Genomic DNA, 21,706 nt, shown 5'->3' with positions numbered 1-21,706 from the left:
GGCTTCGCTTTGTCAGTGAATTTCTTTTCCCCAAGACACTGAAACCCTAAGTTTAAAATATTCAATAAAGTGTGTTCCACTTCATGATTGTGTCCCACTTATTGTTGATTTTTCACAATAAATTACAGTTTTATATCTTTATGTTTGAAGTCTGAAATGTGGCAAAAAGTCACTAAGTTCAAGGGGGCCAAATAGTTTTGCTAACCACTGTAATTTATTTTTCTCATTTAAGTCTTAATTATGTGTTTACCTCGGAGTGTCAACAACGTTCCCTATGTCAATAAAGACAAATCCAATTAAATTCCCTAGAAAATTACAATGAGCTATTTTGGTCCGCGAGCTACTTTGGTGTTCTTATGGGGCTACTTGGTGCTCGCGGGTGCCACATTGGTGACCCCTGCTTACGAGTATTCGCTCAAGTAACCAAAATCCTCTCACATCATTGATGTAATCCTGAATGTCGGAGGGATCTGCCGGAGGTCTCCGAGGGTAGACTGGGGAAGGGAGGTCATGCGGCGCGTCCCTCCTGAGGGGCTGCTTTCCTCGAACCGGGTAGTACGGCACGGGGGTCACAGGGGCATCATGGGGGTTCCACAGCAAATCCATGTTAAAGGCGTTCTTGTGAGGATTTAGAAAAAAAAATGAAATGTCATTCCAGGTAGGTACATTGATGCTTCCAGGGAGGTCCTACCTCATCTTCCTCTCCACCTCCCTGTTCGTCATAATGAAGAACATTGTCTCTGATGTCCTCCTCCGAGTCCCCCACCAGCAGGCCGGTGCCTTTCTTGCTAGGATGGCATCTGCCGCAAGATTTGAGGGCCACAGCGAAGAGAAGCAGCACTGCAAAGGTAAAATGAGGATGTCATGAGGTCCAATTTCATCAAATTGCTGACAAGTCATTCTTCGGAATTCTCAAAAATGTGTCTGTTTTCGAATATCTCTAAGGGTTTGTAGTCATCAGGCAAGTAAACGGTCGTTGTCGTGAAAAAAAAATGTATTTTCCGAAATTTGAATGCTGGTCTGCTATTGGTTTGCATCCCCACATCATGAAAATGTAGATATGCTATTGGATTCCTCCCTCAATGCCTTTCTCTTTGTTTGATTTAAAATATCTTGTGCTTAGTAAAGAATTTGCGAGTCGGCAATACAATAGTGTATTTTTTTTTGTACTGTACGTATGCATTTTGGGTCCAAGGGATTGCAGTGATGCGAAAGGAAAAGCAAAAACATGATAACCATGGAACCAAGGCTTGTATTTATGATAAACTACAAAGAAGGCACATGCATTACTACCCTACATTAAGTTGCAGGAAAGTAACGTATTGATGATCCAGAATAGCATATATATAAAAAAATTAACAATCCTTGCAAGTGAAAGTTTTAACATTATTATTTAAATGCGACCCCCACCCCTTTGCATCCACCTGCTACTCCTCCCAACCAGTTCAACACACGTCACACCAAATGTATAAAACATTTCATTTTCCTTTTACATGTATATTTATTTACAATTTAATAAAACAAGAACTATTATCATGATTTTGCCCACATCCTAAAAAAATTAGATAAAAGTCAATAATTTAGACTAATTACCCCCCCAACACCTGAGAAAATGGGGGCGCTAATGCAATGAATATGCAAGTTTCAGACCAGATAATGGTGACAAGGACCAGCCAATCGTTTGGCGGGAAAAACGGCGCACACGGTGAAAGCAAAAGCACAGTCGAGCGATAAAGAGACGAAGGACATCCAGCAGACCCACTCGAAGCATGTTGAAAGGGTCCTACACAGGAGAGGACCCTCATTTTCAGTTTGGTGACTTGTGATTTTGTTTAACACATGTGCTAACCAAGATGGACAACGTGACAAACTTGTTTCACCATTTAAAACCGCATCGCCCGCTAGATTACTATGTGGGAAAAACAATTCAGTCCCAAACGAGTGCTAGTGGACGTACAACAAGCACCCAGGTACGAATTTATGAGCCCAAACAGCAAAAAACGGTTAGCTAGCAAGGCGTATCCCTGCAAGCAGGAGGGAACATCACATGTCACAGAGCAGCATTAAAGCCTGATACCGTGGACAGACTGATTCTTCTGGCCTGGAACCTTTAAAGCAATGACTGTTTAGATAGATAGATAGATAGATAGATAGATAGATACTTTGTTCATCCCCGAAGGGAAATTCACATTTCCAGCAGCATCCCTGAGCTGAGAACAATCGAGAACAATCGAAAAATAACACGATTGTTCTCGATTGTTCTCAGCTCAGGGATAGTATATTCTTAACATTTTTGAAACTGAACATTTGCCTTTTTCTGTTTTCTTAACATTGTCAGACACTTTAAAGGGATTATAAAAGACCATTTTTTTAAATTCAAGTAGGCACAGAAAGTGTAGTGTTCCTCCCGGCTGGGTTCGTGTTTGGTGGCGTGGTGGTTTTTTTGTTGTTGTTGGCTCGCGTTTATCCTGGCTGCTTACTGCATGTTTTCGGTCAGCCAGCCTTCCTATTTTCCGCCAAATGTTTCCAGATCGTCCTCTATAGCATCCGGCTAGCCTGCCGTGATTATTTGGTATATCTATGGCTGAGTTTATGTTTGTTGCCATGGTCGTTTTTTTGTTGTTGGCTCCCTGTTATCCTGGCTGCCTACTGCTTGCTTTTGGTCAGCCAACCTCCCGTTTTCTGCTGGTCGGTCCAGATGAGCTTTTTTTTTTAGCAGATGGCTAGCCTGCTGTGTCTCGGCTGGTTTAGCCCGTTTTCATTCATTTTATTACTCTTATATTTATTTTTAGGCTTAGCTTTTCAGTAAATTATGAGCAAGTATTTATATTCATGATAATCTAATCTAAATGTATCTATAAATTCTGATTGCGTGTTGTTTTTATGTACATATTTCACTGCAACGTTATTGATGCACAGGTAGAGATGAGGCAAAGAGACTATTCAGCCAATTAGGATGCAAAAGTAAACCGCATTATAACGAGGGTTTACTGTATTTCCTGGAAACTCACATAGGAAGAGGCCAATACTGGCCATGATGATAATAAGCGCGATGAAGCTGATTCCCATACTGGAGGCGAACACGGCCCCGACCTCGGACTTGCAGTTCCCCATCGAGTCGCAGAGACAAACCGTGACGTTGATCTGAGCAAAAGCGCTGAGGATGGGCGTGCCCGAGTCGGACACCAACACCAATACCTCGTATTCTCCGTCCTCCAGGTCCACTAGAGGCTGCAGCAGGGCGTGGGTGTCTGAAGTACAAAATCGAAACCAGACAATTCCAAAAGGAAAATGCAGTAGTCATGGATTTTAGCAGTTAATCTGTTCTATTAACACCTGTATGAATTGAATTTCCGCCATCTCTGATATACTGTATATATATATATATATATATATATATATATATATATATATATATATATATACATATATGGCTTGCGTTCAAACGTGATAACAGAGGACGTGCAAGTGGAACCGCGAAATGGCAAGGGAATACCATTGTCAATATTCGTCTCAATTTCTTCCTTCCCTACCGTTGACTCTCAAGACGGTCCAGTTGACCGACACAAAGTGGGGTATCTCAAAGACGAAAGGGGCGGCGTGTGGGGGAAGGTCCCCGTCCTCGGCAGTGATCAGCAATCCAGAAGCCGACCTCCGAATGTCTCGGCATACAGTGCCTCTTTCTGGGAGAAGCTTCGGTGGAAAGTCGTTGGTCTCCTTTAGTGTGATGGCTACATTGGCGGTGGTGGACACACCTCCAATGTCTGCGTAGATAAATTACAGAAAAAAACGATTTTCAGATTTTGTTGTGCCAGGGTTGGACTTCACATCTGATATTTAGAACATGATTTAATGATGAGAAACCGACAAAAAAACGAAGCGAAAGCAACCCTATAATTCAAAACTCGAATGGCAAAATGGATCACTGGTATATTGCCGGCCTCAGCAATCTTCTTGAAGGTGAGAGCTCCTTTTTTTCTTTATAACAGGAATAACAATTTGTTATGCATTTCTAAAATAACTTATGGTATTACTATGCTATTACAAGGATGTAATTATCAGAAGTAGGCTTGAAATGGTCTCAGTCGATTAGTAAAACATCATGCCAGTGAACAATTTTAATTTCTTGGAAAATCGCAATGACCCAAAGTTAGTGAGCTATATTGAGAACTCATCCCTGGGCTAAAAGATTCCATGGGAAATAGGTTGGGGAGTATATTGTCAGAAAAAACAATTTAAAAATGATACATTGAACAAATTATTCTTATCGTATGATATTTTAACTTGCTTTCCTAGTAAAAACGTAAACAACGTTTTATGTTTTCATTTATTTTATTTATCTTTTATTTGAATTTAGGCTTTTCAGTAAATTATGAACAAGTATTATTAATACTTATGATCTATTCTTAATGTCTCCATACTGTAAATCCGGGTTGTGTGTGTTTGTGTTTTCGGACGTGGCTTATAGGCTCCAAAATGACGGAACCTATTTTTGTGAAAATTTACAAAGTTGTACTTTAGGCCTCTGGGAGTGTCTTTAGCTAGGTTACGTGTGAAGGTACCCCCAATAAGTACCAACAAATTCAATGAACATCAGCTTTCGTGTACAACCGGTGTTATGCCGAGAAATGCATCCCTGCCGAGATTTGCATCCCCTAGCTTACCTCGTTTTATATCACTTTTTGGGAATGTAATGGCGAGAACTGTTAAGCACTCTACCATAAAGCTTATTATGCTGAAATAAGCTTTAAGGTAGAGTGCATAACAGTTTCAGTACGAGCGATTTGAGTAGAAAAAGGCAAAATAAACATGTTACCTGCTCAATTTATATACGGTGTGCATTACCGTTCGATTACATTCACAACAAATACAAAGACGGAATGGGTTAAGTTGTATTACATTCCTAACAAATGCAAGACGAAGTGGTTTTGGTTATACGTTCGCCATTACATTCCCGAAAAGTGATATAAAAGTGAGATAAAACGAGGTAAAAGTGGTTATAGTAGCTAGGTGATGCAAATCTCGGCAGGGATGCATTTCTCAGCATAACACCGGCCCCGGAGGCGCATGTGGCCAGCGGCTCTTTGGCGCTCCCTAGTGGCTCCATGGTGCATTTCCATATAACCTCACCCAAGTAATATGTCTGGCAATGCCAAGGCCAACAATGCCGGGCCATTCTACTTTTAAATATAATTTTTCTACTTGCAAATACTTTTGCTCATTGTATGTATTTGTTTACATTGTTTTATTTTTATTCATCAATAATTATTGGCCGGACCGGCTTTTCTAATCCAATGAGAAAAAACAAATCATTTAAATGAACAATTACAGAGATCCCTCGGTTTTCACTGTTGAGAGGGACCAGAACCCCCATGCAAAATGTGAAAATCTGTGACGTCGCACATTCATAAAAGGGTCAGACCTACTTTAAAACGACGTCATTACCAACTCAGTGTACGATTGTAACAAAATAACAATTATATATCTACAAATAAGACCACAGAATAGCAGTTGAATAAATGTTTTTTTTCATTATACAAAAGTGCAACAAAAATTGAGGGCTTCTCCTTTCAGTGCAAAAAAAGCGTTTTATAGAGTAGCTGGCTAGCTGCACACTTGCATCGTGGCTCAACAGATTGAGCCAAATCTCAGCCATGATTACAACACAATTGTCCCGAATGTAGCGGTTTCCCACAAGTTGTAGCTCCAGGTCATCCGTTTCACGGGTAATGGATCTGGTTTTGCTCAAATACAGGCCCCGAGGGGGTACCTTTAGAGAGTTTCTATTTAAATTAGCGGTTAGTTGGACCTGCCGCTTCTCTCCAGACGCCGCCACAACAGTTTCCAGAGCCCAAAGATAATCCACGGAGTACCTGCTGGTGATCACAGCAATTCTTTGTTCTCTTCTGATTTTCTTCAAAATCTGATATAATTAAATGTCTTTTCAATGGAATGGTCCGAGAAAATACTAGCTCAGCTGTAGCCGTACTCCGCAGTTTGTTTGGGGGCGGGGGAAAGGGGTGGTGGCTATGAATTGTGGTATGAGCAGCGTGGAGCATTGACTTGTGCCCCCTTGCTGTTTGACTGACAGCACAAAGCAGCCTATCACGGTTGCGCACACAGAAAGCCACGCCTACCCAATACACACACATACAACCTGCCTCTCATGATAGCTGTGTGCTCTGTCTGAACAAACTGAACGATACGTTGATATCATTGACAATAAAGACAATTCAATTCAAAATCCGTGAATCTGTGAGGGGTCTCTGCATTAATTTATGTGAGTTTTAAAATATATAGATATTACTTTTCTATATTTACTTTAAAACTTATTTTAGGTGAACTGAGAACAAATATTCAATTGTAATTATTTTCCTCAGTTTTCACAGAAAAGCATATTTCTAAAAATATTATTTAAAATAAGCAAGGTTATATGTTAGCAGACTAAGAAACATTTCCTCGGAAAATATGGTTAATTTTCTTATATTTTGTATTTTTTTCCAGTGCAGGAGTTGCTAACATATTGAAAACTTTTATGACACAATCCCAAAAACTTTTTTTAGATATTAGGGATTTATTCTGACCTGTAACCTTGACAACAGCGACATAGACGTTGTTTCTAACATGTTGGGATCGCATGTTAAAGCTTCTCCTTGCAGTAATATCGCCCGTGTGCCTGTTGATATCCAACCACCTCTCTGGATCTCGACTTATCTCGTACCTGACACACAGAACAAAGGTAAAAACGATCTTCGGGATCAGACACAATTAAATAATCGAAAAAAAAAAGTGAGTGACGTCTTCTTACCTCAGTGCCGAATCGTCGGGATCGAACGCGATGTTGCTCTTAAGGAGCGTTCCGGGATCCACCGATTCGGGAACGACGATGCGAATGGGGTTTTCCCTGAAAAGCGGCGCCTCATTTTCGTTGACGACCGTCACCGTGACGATTGCGCTGCTGGCTGGCAAGTTGGGAGCCTTGTCGCTCAGTGGGTTGACGTTTTCGACCGTTAGGAACAGAATGTGCTCCTTCTGGGCTTCATAATCCAGAGGCTGAAAGGCGTAGAAAACATCGGATATAATTGACAATGAGTTGGATTAAAGATGCATGATAATTATTGAAAGTTATCAAGAAGGGGGACGGCAGAGTGTGTTCCAACTACAGGGGAATCACACTTCTCAGCCTCCCTGGCAAGGTCTATCCGAGGATACTGGAGAGGAGGGTCCATTGGATGTCACTCAAGAGACTACGTCTCTAGGCTGGTCTGGGAACGCCCAGGTATCTCGTCGGATGAGCTGGAGGAAGTGGCTGGGGATAGAGAGGTCTGGGCTTCCCTGCTGAGGCTGCAGCCCCCATGACCCGTCCCCGGATAAGTGGAAGGATTAATGGCTGGATAGTTATCGTCTGAATATGACGTCACAGTTATTCCCCCGATAGAAAAAAAGACCCCAAAATTAGTCACTTGGAGCTGTGCTATATTATCCAGTCAGTCATATGTACTTGTTAAAAATATTCTAGGCTTTTATGTTTCTCAATGAAATATATGTTGATTTTCTATAGGAGTACTGTAATCCCACAGTACTTTGAGCTTTGCACGCTCAGTGCATTGCAGGGTTTTTTTCAAACCATTATCCCTGATCGCATATCTGCAAGCCCTGATCGCTCATTGCTGCAAGCTGTGACCGGCAGAGTACACCTTTGTCCGGCCTGGCAGCTCTTTCTTGTCGTTATTCCCGCCGACAATGAACTGCACTCGTGTGGCCGCAACCCATTATCCCAAATCATATATTGCTGCGAGCATGTCCCAGCAGAAGGAACTTTTGTCAGCAAACATGCTGTTCTGACCAGCCTTAGATGAAATGCACAGTTGTGACCATGATCCGTTATTTCTCGTTGACTTTTGCTGAGAGCAGGGGCTGGTGGAGGGCTTTTGTACAGGGTTTGGGCCGCTGATGTATGTCATTGTGGCCCGCCTAAAATGGACTGCACTGTTTTGGCCAAAATCCATTATCTTAAGTCGATTATTGTTGAGAGCAGGGCCTAGAAGAGCAAATTTGCATGCAGGGGGGCTCTGTCTTCTGTTATGTTTGTCCCAAATGAAAACCATACGTGTGCCTGTGATCCATTATCCCTGGTCAACTGTTTTAGCAAGTGCAAGTCAAAAACGGGGGGTGGCTATGCGAATTTTTGCATATCGCAGAGGTTGGTTGTGTCCCCTTTTTTCAGCTTTTTGTAATGTGCGTGAAGCACTGGAGACTTTTTCTAATATGCCCTTTAAGCATGTCAGTAACAAAATCAATGTTAAAAATTATTAGCATTTTTTGTGGGGTGGGTTAATTTATGTCGCTTTTGGACTAAGTATTTCAACCAGGCATTGAACACCTTTTTTTAGTTTCAGCCACAGTTTTTTATTTTGGTGCATCTTTACTTCTAACCAGAAATCTTTAAGTATAAGGTAATGTACAACTTTACACCTAGAGATCTATTTTATAATTTCTCCCCTATGCCTTTACATTTATAGACGTATTTTTAATTATTAAGGCTACTACTATGTAGGGCTAAGATAGTGCCACTCGATAAGAATGAGTGATAGATTTCTCTTAGTCATTCAACATTGGGGTTACCTTGACTGCCATCAGAATGCCCTGGTTGGTAAGGCTGTCGGTGGTGATGGCAAAGTTTAGGTAAGGGTCGTTGGAGATGAAATATTTGGCCTCCCAGTTCCCCGTTCCGCGATCGTCCATGTCCGTCACGTTGACGCGGCCGATCTCAAAGTTCATTCTGTTCTCCACTGCCGTCATGCTGTACTGGATAGAGAAAAAAAATCATAAAAACAAAGGACTGATATTTGGGGTTTTCTAAGATAGGCTCACTGCGTTCGGGTGAAACTGCGGCGCGTGATTGTTGATGTCGGACACATGGATAATGGCCAAACCTTGACTTGTCAGCCCCATGCCACCCATATCGGCCACTTGTAGCATTAGCCGGAAGGACTTCACCACCTGAGACACAGGGACAATACATAATAGTTAAAATATTTTTGGGGTGGAAACCTATATAATATCTCTTTTTTTAGATTTTTTTGGAGGGACTAAAAAGAGCTTATGCTCTTTCAGACTTCAGTCTCGTGATTGGCTGGAAAATTCCTGTTAAAAAATTGAAAACAATGATTAAAATAATGAGATTTTCTCATGTACTACATGTAGTTGAAGACTTATATAAGACTTTTCTTTTTGTCAAAACAGAAACATATTCATTTAAACACCTGTTTTTATGTTTTTTTCTTGTGTCCTGTCCATCAACCTAAGCTACATTTTCTATCTCATGTATCAAAATGAATTCTTGATCTACAAGCATGTTTTTTGTAATTTATTTATATTAAATAAAAGAAAATGTTTGAAATATATTAATGTATTTTTTATGAAATATATTTAGCTTGATCCAAGTACAATACATCATGTAATAATAAAATAGCAACTATTTCTATTTAAAAGAGTAAACGAAATTATCTTTTATCGATTAAATATATACATATATTTTAAAATTTCGTGATTTATTTCAATTATTTGAAGTACAATAAATAATGATAACACAAAAGAAGGAACTTTTTAAAATAGGAACACAAGTCAAGTCATGTTTATTTTTATAGTCCCTAATCATAAAGAGCCTCAAAGGGCTGCACATATTATTGCAAACTACAGACTACTATTACGCCATCCCCTGATCTAAAACCTACACGAGGGCAAGGAAAAACAAAAAAATAATTTTAGGAATAAGATAAATTATCCTTACATCCATTTAATATTGAATTAAACCTACCTAGTAGCTGACATCATCTGTAGATTGAATTGTATGGACGGGATCTGGGTTTTTTCTCCCAAACACAGTCCAAATTTAGCCCTAAAAAGGTTATCGTCATGTTTACCTCCTCCAATTTTTCAATCTTAAATAAATAAAAATGTCTTCTGGGCTGGACATTATAAGCCAGCTCGGTGGCCTTGCAGGTAGGGCTCCCGTTACTGGGAGGTTGTTGGTTCGAGCCTCAGCCGGGTCATACCTAAGACTTATAACATTGGTACCCATTGCCTCCCTGCTTGGCGCTCGGCATTAGGGGTTGGAATTGGGGGGTTTGGTCACCTAAAGACTCCCAGCACATCAGTTGGGTTCAAATGGACCCATGAGAATCTCGTTGTAAGAATGTGGTACCATTAAAAACTGAAATGTTTCAATGCTTTTGCTGGATGGGAATCTAAAGGATATTTTTACTCTTAAAAATGTTTAATTTTACCTATTTTTCGTCATTTTTATCTTAATTTTCTGAATATACTTTTTTTGGAGTGTAGTCACTGTGTCAAAAGAGTTTTAAAACCATAATCTTTCAAGAGGACGTCTCACCTCCCTGTCAAGTCCAACATCTCTAGTATAGATGGTCCCAGTCACATTGTTAATCCCAAACATGGTCTTGGTGACTGCATTTTCAGGGATGCTCTCTTGTCCGATGATGGAGTAACTTAGAAAAGCGTTTTCTGTCATTGGGTCGTCCGCGTCTGTCGCCGTCACTGACATGACTGATGTACCTTGATAACATTTCGGATGAGGATAGTATGATAATAATGGAATGATGATACGTAGTCCATACGGATATTTACCAGGGACCGAGAATTCAGCAACAGAACCGGTAAACTGTTTCTGAGTGAAGGCAGGTCTGTTGTCATTCTGGTCCAGCACGACAATTTCTATAGTGGTCGGGTTTTCCAGTCTCTCTCCACTGGGTGAAAGTGCAAAGGCTTTCAACTACACAAACACACACACACACACACACACACAATAAAAAAAGTAAAGAAATTACATATACATATATATGAGATAAATAAATGAATATATTAATAAATTACTTAATCACCTAAATATAAACTATAAATCAACAAATAAATTATAGACAGACAGACAGATAGGTAGGTAGGTAGGTTAGGTAGATTGTCTTTATCAAGGGCGTAGGTTTGTTCTTGGTATTGGTGAGGACCGAATCATAAATACACCCAACGCCATAGTCGACACAAACGTCGCAAATTATATACAGTATAAACCTGCATATAAGCTTTCATCGCATATAAGCAGACACCCTAAAACTGTGTTAAAATAGCCACATACTCATAAATGGAAGAAAATGTGTACACCAACCTGTGGAATCAGATTTCTTGGTTGTACAATCTCAAGAGCTTGTAAACTTCGCCGAGACACTCTATATCCATTTAGTCTTTGGGCTTCAAATCACTTTAAAATTTCCCTCTTCGTTACAGGGAACTTACTGTGTTTGGCCTAAGGCGCAATTTACAATGATGCGTCTGATTCATTTTTTATCAACAATAAACATTTTTGCTTCTTCCAAATTGCTTGTTTCCTAAGCAGCTTTTATCACTTTTAGCTTTAAGTCAGCAGTAAAGGAAAGACGTTATATTTTTGTTTCCTGTTTGTACAAATAAAATTGACAAAATTCAGCACACTTTTACCGTAAATTCTGTTGCTATGTACTCACATTTGCCACATTGGTTTACGGTTGGATTATTGTCCCCCTATAAGCCACACCCCTTACCCAATACGCTGGCTGCGGTTCCTTACTGGTGACACACGACTAAAGATGCGCATATAAGCTGACCGAGACAACAATGATAAGTCTCGCGTGAAATAAAGGAAAGGTACAGCCAATCACGTTGGTCAAATGCGTCTGCACTTCAGGAAAGAACATGATTTAACTCTGTCTGCGCTGCAAGGTGACCAAGGTTACCGTAATCTCCGGACTATAAGCCGCTAGTTTTTTCCCTAACTTTCAACCCTGCGGCTTATTCAGCGATGCGGCCAATTTATGTAATTTTTCTAACGGCCGCCAGCGGCGCTCGAATGTTGCTACCATTAACTGCCCTGTCAAAGCTATATTATTATTATTATTATTATTAAAGCTTTGAAAACTCTCTCGGTGTACTGTCTTTCTTTGTAAATATGTGTAACCCATGTATAATATGTATTTGCAACTGTATATTTTGTAATGTATTTATTTGTATTTATTTTAGACACTTATTCTGATATGTTTTGCACGTGCGAACGAAAAATGAGGGGCGGAACAAACGCGGGGTGCCGAGTTTAAGTGGGCACCACTAAAGGTGAGGGACAGACAAGGAAAGAAGAGGGGGTAAAAAGTTGGTTAAAGAAAAAGGAGTTGCGTCAGTAAATGTGTTCATCTGATATATTTTTCCCACCCTTACCTTTGGAAATATACACTTTTTTCTTGGATTACTTTCAACGGGACCCGGACTCTGCAGGTCTGCATCAAACCTTAAGTACCGCTATCATTTTCCATTCACTTTGCCGGCTGTGATTTTTGGACTGTGGACTTTAATGAAGGACATTTAGTTTCAATTGCGGGACTTGAAGTCGGGTTTGGGTTAATTTTGTGTTTGTGTTACATGTTTAAATGTGGGCGCATGCGGCTTATATACAGGTGCGGCTTGTGTATGTACAAAATCGGTTTACCTCTTAAAATATGGTGGGTGCGGCTTATAATCAGGTGCGCTCTATAATCCGGAATTTATGGTAATCTATCGATCTTTTATATATGTAATCATATAATATTGATGGGGACAAAGTAATTAGTGCTCAATATTGGTGGGGACAGGTCCCCTTCATTCATGCCAAAAACAATGCTCTTGCTATCTATCTAGCTATGCATGCATCTATTCTAGTTTGTCTTTCTGTTGAACCATTCTTACTTACTGTAAAGCTTTTGTACTTTTCTCTGTCCAATGGCCGCTTGCTCCTGATTACACCCGTTTTGTCGTCAATCTCGAAGAAATTCTTGGGCGCCTGATCCACTCCTGAACCTTCTAATTTATAGATAACCTGACCTGTGAAGATTTTGTCTGACTTGATCTGGTTGAAAAAAGGAGACGAAGAAGATTAAAAATCAGATTCAAAAGAAGGGAATGCTTGTACATTTTTTTTTTTTCAAATGTGCATTTGATCAAATTTGATGTTACCTGAACCAAGTTTTCTGGTACATGCTTGCTGTTTTCCAGTACCCTGATGGGAGGGATGATCCAGTCTCTTTTCACCCTGAGTACGACTCCTTCTTTTCGGCTTCTCCACGGATGAATATCTTTATTGAGTCTGGGTTGTTCAACGCTGCATACCTGCACACATCAATAGCTTGTGTTTATACCAAAAGCATTTTTTACTGTAGGACTCTTCTGGATCATCCAAGTCCTCTCCAGCAAACGCACGATAGGTACCCGAGTGCAGGATATTAGTCCCTGGTCCGCTTACTGATAGTTAAATGTGGTACTTTTGGTGCCAGTTCTCTTAAGTGTAAATAGTATCTCTATTTCTTAATATACTGTAGACCAGTGTCCCCACCTTAGGACACTTTCAGTCTACCGTGTAGAATAAGATGTTTTATACAGCCCTTATTCACTGCATTTTCCCCACTATACAGCATCAAGTATTTTGCTTGTCTAACAACTTATAAAATTCAATCAAGTCATGCTTATTCTTTTAGTCCTTAAGCACAAAAAGTCTTAATGGCCTGCACAGACCACCAGTACAAAACGCCCAGATCTGAAAACTACATGAGGACAAAAGGAAAAATTGAAAACCTCAGGAACCTGGCCTGTCTGCTCTTGTTCGAATTCATATGAAATAGTGGTCCATAATCAGTTTGCGTCACAGCATCATGAAAATGCCGAAATGGAATTGGCTAAACTACCTCTCACAATGCCTGTCCCTTCATTCTTCATGTGCTTAGTAAAGACGCTGTGAGTCAGCGATACAATACTGTATTTTTTTTAATTCCTAATGTCTTCTCCATGGGTGCCAAGGCTTGCCAATGATGCCAAAGGGAGAATACGACAATTCAAATACCAAAACTTTTCTGCTTTTTTAATCTGAAAAATATTTTTACAATGTTGTGTTTGAGAACCTCCTATTTCTACAACAACAATGAAACGACTGGCATTTCCTTTTCCGGTTGTGCGTAAGTTTATATATGCAGTTGCTCCTCTACATATGAGCTACTCGTGTCGCGAAATGTGAGACACAATATGTGTTTAGAGCCAAAATATTTCCAAACATACGAGAGAAAAACCAAGTTATGAGAATTTCCAGATGCTACCACCAGAGGGTCATGTGGTTGAGACCGCTCACCGCCAGCATCAGCTTGTCCCAGTTCCCGCCATAGAGACCTGATCTCGTGCACTTGTGTTGTGCTATTTTAACCGTGCTCTCTTGTGCTCCCTCACTCCTCCACCACCATGCATGCACCTCCATTAGAACCGTCAACTTCCTCCATTATAAGTCCTCATTTGTATCACCTTATTTTTATCTCACTGCTGTATTTTTTGTTTGATTATTATTTGAATGTGTTTTTAGTTTTCAGGAATTTGCATTTTATAGCAATTTAGGGTTAACTTGGATGATTTTAGGAGGCCGGGAACAAATTAATTGGTTTTTAGTTAATTCTTTTGGGGAAAGTTCGTATGGGATCCGAAAAAATATAAATACAAACTAAAACCGGGAAAAAATTAATCAATTATGAAAAGGGGACACTGTATTTATTATTTATCATGAAAATCTATATTTGTAAGGTACGGAATGTCGGTTTTGGACCGGAAACGAAGCTGGGTTTCTTTGCAATTGAATTGGTGGTCTGAACAGCTCAACATATGGCGAAAAAACATTAAACCAAGCAATTCCCCACGGAAACGCGGGGAAAAACTAGCGGAAATGTGAATAGAGCGAACTAGCGTGGGCGGCTGTTCTGTTAATATTCGCCAGGGTCGGCGGCGATGCTCGTGCATGAGAAACCGTCCGTTTGAGTGTGTCCGATAAATTCCGACACGGTAAGGTGATGCCGAGCCTCCGTTCAGGTGCAAAAAGGGGAATTTGTGGTTATGACGCTGCTGGGAAAGCAAGGTCTAAATCCATAACAGGACAGCTGCTGATGAGGGTGTGCTTGAGGAGAGGGCAGGGGGGAATTTCGCACGAATGTAGACTACGACAAGCTAGTGCGATGAGAATTTGCGTTTCCTCATTCCGAATGAATTTTATAGCCGCTTCAAAGGATGTTGGCAAAGTTGTGGATTAGTTGCGGGAAACCTGAAGCTTTGACACTGTAGTACGGGAGAAATAAAGCAGAAGACTGAAACACCCTAATTTTAACCTCCCCCATCCTATCTATTTCTAGCTGTCATCCCGAAACACACATTCCTCGAACGCTTTGCATCCCGGACGCCATCTGCAGCGAGCTGATGCTCGCCGGCCCTCAACTCCCCAATGACGAAGCGCTTTCGCTTTATTATTATTGCACTAAAACGAACTTACAGGTGATTAACGGGGCTTTTTGGTTCACCTCTGAGGAATTTCTTTTACAACAGGGACCCTCGAAAGGGGAATCTGCCGGGGTCGTATGCAATTCCATATGTTTAGAGTGACAGTGTGTAATGATTTACCACTTGAGGTCGTTGTAGCTTAGAATGGAGCTGAAGCCTGTGCGTTGGGAGAAGACGGACCATGGAAGCCTGAAAGCACATCACTTTGCAAAATTTCGAAGCGTATGTCCATATTTTCTTGCGGGAGCGAGTTTATGTTTCAGCCAGTGATAATAAAAGCTGGTTACACCCGGAGCGGCCGAAGAGAGCCAGTAGTTGGATAGCAATAATGAGAAGGGACGATTTTTATTTTCATATTATTACCCTTTTCCTACAATTTCAAATTAGTATCACTGCTCCATTCAGCACTTTGAGCACTGAGGTATTTAATCTTATTGTAAATTCCTTATCAGGATGTCATTATTTAAATTGAATCGTGCATTTAACATGTTTTGATGACAATCAGTTATATTCTAAGATTCTGAGAGGTGTAGCCGGCTAACTTTAGCGGCTAGCTAACGGAGCATCTTAAAAGGCCAGTAAATGATTGCAAGAACAAAGCAGAACTTGTCAAGGACCTTGAATTGAAACTCAGCGATATGAGCCGCTAGAGATGGAAACTGTGAAAAAAAGACATATAAAACCAACCTGAATAACAAAACTCATCGACGTTCGTTTGCATAACCCGCTGTGGAAGGTAAGTAACACTGAAAGACGATGAAGGAACAGACAACAATAACAGAAACAATATCAGTGAACCACAACCTGCAGCCGATTGTCTGAAATTAATGGCTCGATAAGGAAACCGTAGGAAAAAAAGTTGAGGCAGACTAGCACAATAGGCCCCAATCAAGGGAATTGGCAATGTCAACTATCATTGCCAGCTGTTGTAGGTAAATGATACTGGAGCACAAAGTAAGTTCTTTACAAAAAGCAGCAAAAAATAACATGAGTGGCTAGCCAAGTGGCTAACATAGGTGGCTAGAGAAGGAAACAGCGGGAAAAAAGTGGAAACCGCCTGAATGACGGGACTCGGCGATATCAGAAGCCGGATGTAGCTGGAGAAAGTAAGTGGCCGTTAAAATACAAACTAAAGTCACAATGAAAAACTACTTTCACAAGATTGTCACATGGGCTTTCGTAGTACTAAGATGGTAGCCAAACACGACAGCTTCTTCAAAGGGTGTGTCAAGTTTTGTAAAATAAAAGATTTTGAAAGCTACACATTTTTACAATAGCAATAGCATCTAGCCAAGTAGCTGAGAAGAGTGGCTAGTGAGGGAAACAGCTGAAAAAAATAATGGCTGAATGACAAGACTCGGCAACCATCAAATGCATAGCTCATCTGTGAAACGTAAATGGTTATTTAGTGCTTAAAAACACAGTAAAAGGGCCCGTTGCAAAATGGTCATTCAGGCTTCCGTAGTTCTACGATGGCCGCCAAACATGTCTTCCAATGTCTCGATTTTTGTAACTTACTTAAAAATATCTAATCTTACGAGTCTTTAACGTGTACGAGATAGTACCTGAGTTTTTGCTTATTGTTTGAATCAATAGTTTTTCATTTCGATTAATATAATATTTTAACACCACGAGGGGATGCTACATAATACACACTGGGGCTTTGAGTTATAGGCCTCTTGACTACATCAGCTTACACCTCTAGGATGTCATGATATTCAATACATGAGGTTATTAAAAACGGGAAGTTTTTTTTTTTTTTCATATAAGGTCCTATTTTCTGATGGTGTCGGAAAAATTTAACGACAACGTCAATCAAAGATGAAAGAAAATGTATCAGAGAAAAAAATCAATTCACGTAAAATACTTAATCAAAAAAAGTCTGCAGTTTCACTCACTCCCTTTTTAAAACGTTCTTGTCGCACATGTCCGACCTTCAAACGACTTCCTTGGACTTTTTCCAGCTGCCGCCACGTTTGTAATGTTCCTAGCAGACGAGGACGCGGTAACAGCAAAGTAACAACCAAGTGTCGCGTTACCAATTAGAAGAGCGGCTGCTCACAAAATTGAGAAATCTTTTAGAAGCTTTAAACTTTGACCCGAGGGGCACGGAGGGCTTCTTTCATGTCCTCATTGGCTTTACTCCGTGACAAAAGGTTTTTTTAATCAAAAACATTTGGCATTTGAACTGTATTTAGTACAAAATTATATATACAGTGAAGAAAATAAGTATTTGAATACCCTGCTTTTTTGCTATTTCTCCCACTAAGAGATCATAGAGGGGTCTGATTTTTTCATTGTAGGTGCATGTCCACTTTGAGAGAGATAAACTAAAAAGAAAAATCTAGAAAGCACAATGTATATTTTTTTTTTAATTTTAGTTTTAGTTTTAGTGATGTCTCTCACAGTGGACATGCACGTACGATGAAAATGTCAGATCCCTCCATGATTACTAAGTGGGAGAAATAGCAAAATAGCGGGGTGTACAAATACTTATTTTCTTCTTTGTATATAAAATTTCATTTTTCTCCCGGGCAAATGTGTGTGATATGATCCTTTCCGTATCCAGACAACATAAAAAAGAAACACAATATATTTTTTTGAATGAAATACTGTATACTATCAGTACCCCCATGACCCTACTGAGGATAAGCAGTGCAGATAATGGATGGATGAATTAATTAATGATGATGGATGGATATACATTTATACCTATATATACACCTCATTTCCAACATGTCGACTGTAAATAAAAGGGGAAAATGAGTTTGAGGGCTGCCACTTCCAGGACAATTGGAAATTGGAGTATTTTTTCCCCGAAATTCAAAACACACACGTCTGACTAACTGTGGCTGTTTCAAAAGAATAAAATATCAAGATTCACTGCCAGACAAAACATGCAGACTACAAAGGAACGCACAGGAAATGAACACTGTGAAAAGGTGAAGTAGGTGGAAGCTGTTTCGACGGCACAGCAGCACTTTTACATGAGACCCCGTGAATCAAATGAAAATGCTACAAGAGCAAGCTTCGAGGTCGCGATGCTAGTCGACCCTCACACATTTTTACCTTACAAATCTGGCCTGCTTTCTAAAAAGTTTCGACACCCTGACGTAGAGCAATCAATTGAACACAGTTTTTTGCACACTCAGATTGTTTAGCCTCCACTTTAGTAGACTAGAAAGCATTTGACCAATTGTTTGCGATGAGTGAGAGCTCCGTGCCAGCTGGCCGCTGCCATACGCGCTCTTGATTTGTACCCGATTTCACGCTTGAGAAGCAGCCCGCTCCTCTTTCCGCCAGGGGGATTACCGAGCGGGACAAATGGCTCGCCGTTTGCATCTGGGAACAGCTGTGCCCGTACAAAAAAAGAAAAAAACGCCCACCAGCCGCGTTCCAACAAGGCACAACTGAAAGCTATCAGGTGACACTTGCCAAATCACTTCATTGCAAGGAGCCTTTTACGCTCCCAATGTCGTCATATATATTACACACGATTTCCCCCAAAAAACTGACTTATAGATATTTATAGGTCAGTATTTCATTGGGAAATAGATATTGTGTTTCTTTTTTACGTTGTCTGGATATGGAGAAGATTATATCACACTCGTCTGCTCCAGAGAAGAAAAAAAATGTGTGAGTGGTTTATGGGACGTTTGTTACGGTAGGTAAAAAAAATATTTATGGGTTTACGGCTTCGGTCTTTGCACTCTGGAAAGATTCCAGAAGTTGAACACTATATTATTCTAAAAGAGAAGTAGGAGTATTGCAAAAATTCAGGGTAACATTTTATATTGGTTATTAAAGATAGTTAAAGGGACAGTGTGTATTATTTGACAACGAGATGACACTCTGTGGCATAGTGCAGGGGTGTCCAAACTTTCCAGAAAGCAGGCCAGATTTGGTAGGTTGAAATGTGTGATGGCCGAATATTCAGCCAGGCATTCTTTGGACAGTTTTCAATAAATTCACTCGACGTGAAAGGTTACAGTGCTTGGCGATCAGCACCGCGACCTCGTAGCTCGCCAATGTAGGATTTTCATTTACCTCGTGGCGTCTCGTGAAAAAGCGCTGCTATGCCTTAAAGCAGCTTCCAGTTGCTTCACTTTTTCACAGCTTTTGTTTCCAGATAGCGTTTTGTAGTCAGCATGTTTTGTCCGGCAGTGCCTTTTGATATTTTTTTCTTTGCAAATAGACACGGCAAAATAGGCGGACCAGCCTTTTTGAGCAGTAAGATAGCAGCTAATTATGTCAGCTCCCTTTAGGTGAGGCTCATGATATGTAGAATGGATGCTAGGTAGGATTACAAACTAACCTAGACATTGAGCTAGCTGCCAACTTAGCTACCTACCTGGCAAAAATTTAAACCACCAGTAATTACAATAGTAAGATCGCGAAATCAAATTGGAATTCAGCTATCTGCCAAGTTAGCCTAGCGTGTCGTTTTATGGAGGGTTTGGATTGCTCCTTCCTAAAGAAAAATACACATAAACACATATGGCTGCTTTGGAGAGCAACAAACTCTGCACCCGTTTATTGACCACACAACATAAAACTTCAGTCCCACACTCGCAGCATTTATCGCCCCTGCTTACGTCACCTCACTTTATGCGCCTCCATTAGCTAGCTAAATTCAATGTCATTTGGGCTATTTATCTACTTGGATGTAGGTTTATTTTATCATTATGTTGTGTGTGAAAATGTTTATTAGGCTTATGACAAACTTCTGTACGTTTGGGATTACAAGATAGCATTGAAACGAAGCTAGCTGCCATTTTAGCAAGCTAGATGGCACACATTTAATCCACCGAGAATTAGTGAAGATAGGATTACAAGATTGAAATTGAGCTAGTTACCAAATTAGCAGAATAGCTGGGACAAATTAAAGCCACCAGGAATTTTACAGGTAAAATTACAAATAGCACAGAAACTGCACTTGCTGCCAAGTTAGCTAGTAAGCTGGCACAAATTTAAGCCATTCGGAATTTTATTAGTAAGTTACAAACAAGCATAGAAATTGAGACAGCTAGCAAGTGAGCTAGCTATCTGGCACAAATTTAAACCACCAGGAATTTTACAGGTAATATTACAAAATGGCATAGAAATTGAGATATCTGCCAAGTTAACAAGTTAGCTAGCACACATTTAAGCCACAAGGAATTTTACTTGTACAAAATTGCATAGAAATAAAGCTAGCTACCAGGTTAGCTAGAAAGAGGCCACAATTTTAAGCCCCTGGGAATTTGTTCAGATAAGATTACAAAATAACATTTAAATTGTGCAAGCTGCCAGGCAGCAGGTTAGCTGGGTCAAATACAAGTCACCAGGAATTTTACAGGTAAGATTTCAAAACAGCACAGAAACTGCTAGCTGCCAAGTTAGCTAACTACCTGGCTAAAATTTAGGGCATTAGGAATTTTAAAGGTAACATTACAATATAGCATAGAAATTGAGCTAGTTACCAAGTTAGCAGGCTACCTGGGACTAATTCAAGCCACCAGGAATTTTACAGGTAAGATTACAAAATAGCAAAGAAACTACGCTAGCTGGCAAGTTAGCTAGCTAGCTAGCACATATTTAAGTCATTAGGTATTTTCCAGGTAGGATACCAAAATAGCACATAAATTGAGCCAGCTAACAAGTTAGCTTGCTAACTCTCACACATTTAAACCAACAGCCTGCAGTAATTTGTAAATTACAAACAAATCAACACTATGTTTAAGAGTCTGACACTTACGAGTATAAAGCGTTTATCACATTTTGACAGCTTTTTTACACCATAGTTAGCTAGCCGAAATTATTTGTAGTTGTTCAACATGTTCGAAGATTTCCTTAAGACAATAGTGACAACTATGAATAGTCAAAACAACGCGACAAAAATCGCCGCACACAATTGTGTTCACATTAGGGCATTATTATTATTTGTAAAATTGATTTATATTTTCAAGAATACAAGAACGTCTGAAAGAGAGTCAGACTTTTTGTTGACAGGCAGGTTGGATGAGTAAAATAAAGTCAATTAAACACCTTTAATTTATCTTAGTTTGTCAGCATAATGCTTCATCATTAAGCCTACTTTAGTAGCCAAGGGAAAAATAGGATTTCAATGTTTGTCATTGAATGTGTTAACTGGTTTATTTTCACAGTCACACAGACTGAATGCAGTTTTATACCTGAACCAATACACCACTCTATATAAACTCAAGTGGGGGGTTATGAAAATTGATGTTTTTTGCTGTAATCGTCTCACTGGTTTGAATTGGGAAAAAAAATACATCGGATGAAACTACTAATGCTGGGCCTACAAAAGGTGAGAGTGTATTCTTTA

At 39.9% G+C, this 21,706-nt stretch overlaps 1 protein-coding gene across 1 annotated transcript in view; it reads right to left on the bottom strand.

Annotated features, from left to right (window-relative positions):
• Positions 1 to 21,706, bottom strand: part of cdh15 (cadherin 15, type 1, M-cadherin (myotubule)) — a 60,964-nt gene that overhangs the window by 2,188 nt on the left and 37,070 nt on the right. Inside the window, exons 5-16 of the mRNA XM_088333341.1 lie at positions 13,033 to 13,185; positions 12,770 to 12,925; positions 10,651 to 10,795; positions 10,397 to 10,578; positions 8,875 to 9,003; positions 8,626 to 8,808; positions 6,809 to 7,053; positions 6,585 to 6,721; positions 3,534 to 3,764; positions 3,012 to 3,251; positions 692 to 840; positions 439 to 618 (exon numbers count right to left, since the gene is read on the bottom strand). Of these exons, the coding sequence (XP_088189467.1) occupies positions 439 to 618; positions 692 to 840; positions 3,012 to 3,251; positions 3,534 to 3,764; positions 6,585 to 6,721; positions 6,809 to 7,053; positions 8,626 to 8,808; positions 8,875 to 9,003; positions 10,397 to 10,578; positions 10,651 to 10,795; positions 12,770 to 12,925; positions 13,033 to 13,185 (2,130 nt within the window). The remainder of the gene's footprint in view (positions 1 to 438; positions 619 to 691; positions 841 to 3,011; positions 3,252 to 3,533; positions 3,765 to 6,584; positions 6,722 to 6,808; positions 7,054 to 8,625; positions 8,809 to 8,874; positions 9,004 to 10,396; positions 10,579 to 10,650; positions 10,796 to 12,769; positions 12,926 to 13,032; positions 13,186 to 21,706) is intronic.

The sequence above is a fragment of the Urocampus carinirostris genome, chromosome 4 (genome assembly GCF_059441175.1).
Source record: "Urocampus carinirostris isolate Australia breed hairy pipefish chromosome 4, RoL_Ucar_1.0, whole genome shotgun sequence".
Lineage (NCBI taxonomy): Eukaryota > Metazoa > Chordata > Actinopteri > Syngnathiformes > Syngnathidae > Urocampus > Urocampus carinirostris.
Note: the sequence above shows the minus strand (reverse complement) of the source record. Positions and strands in the feature narration are given on the sequence as shown.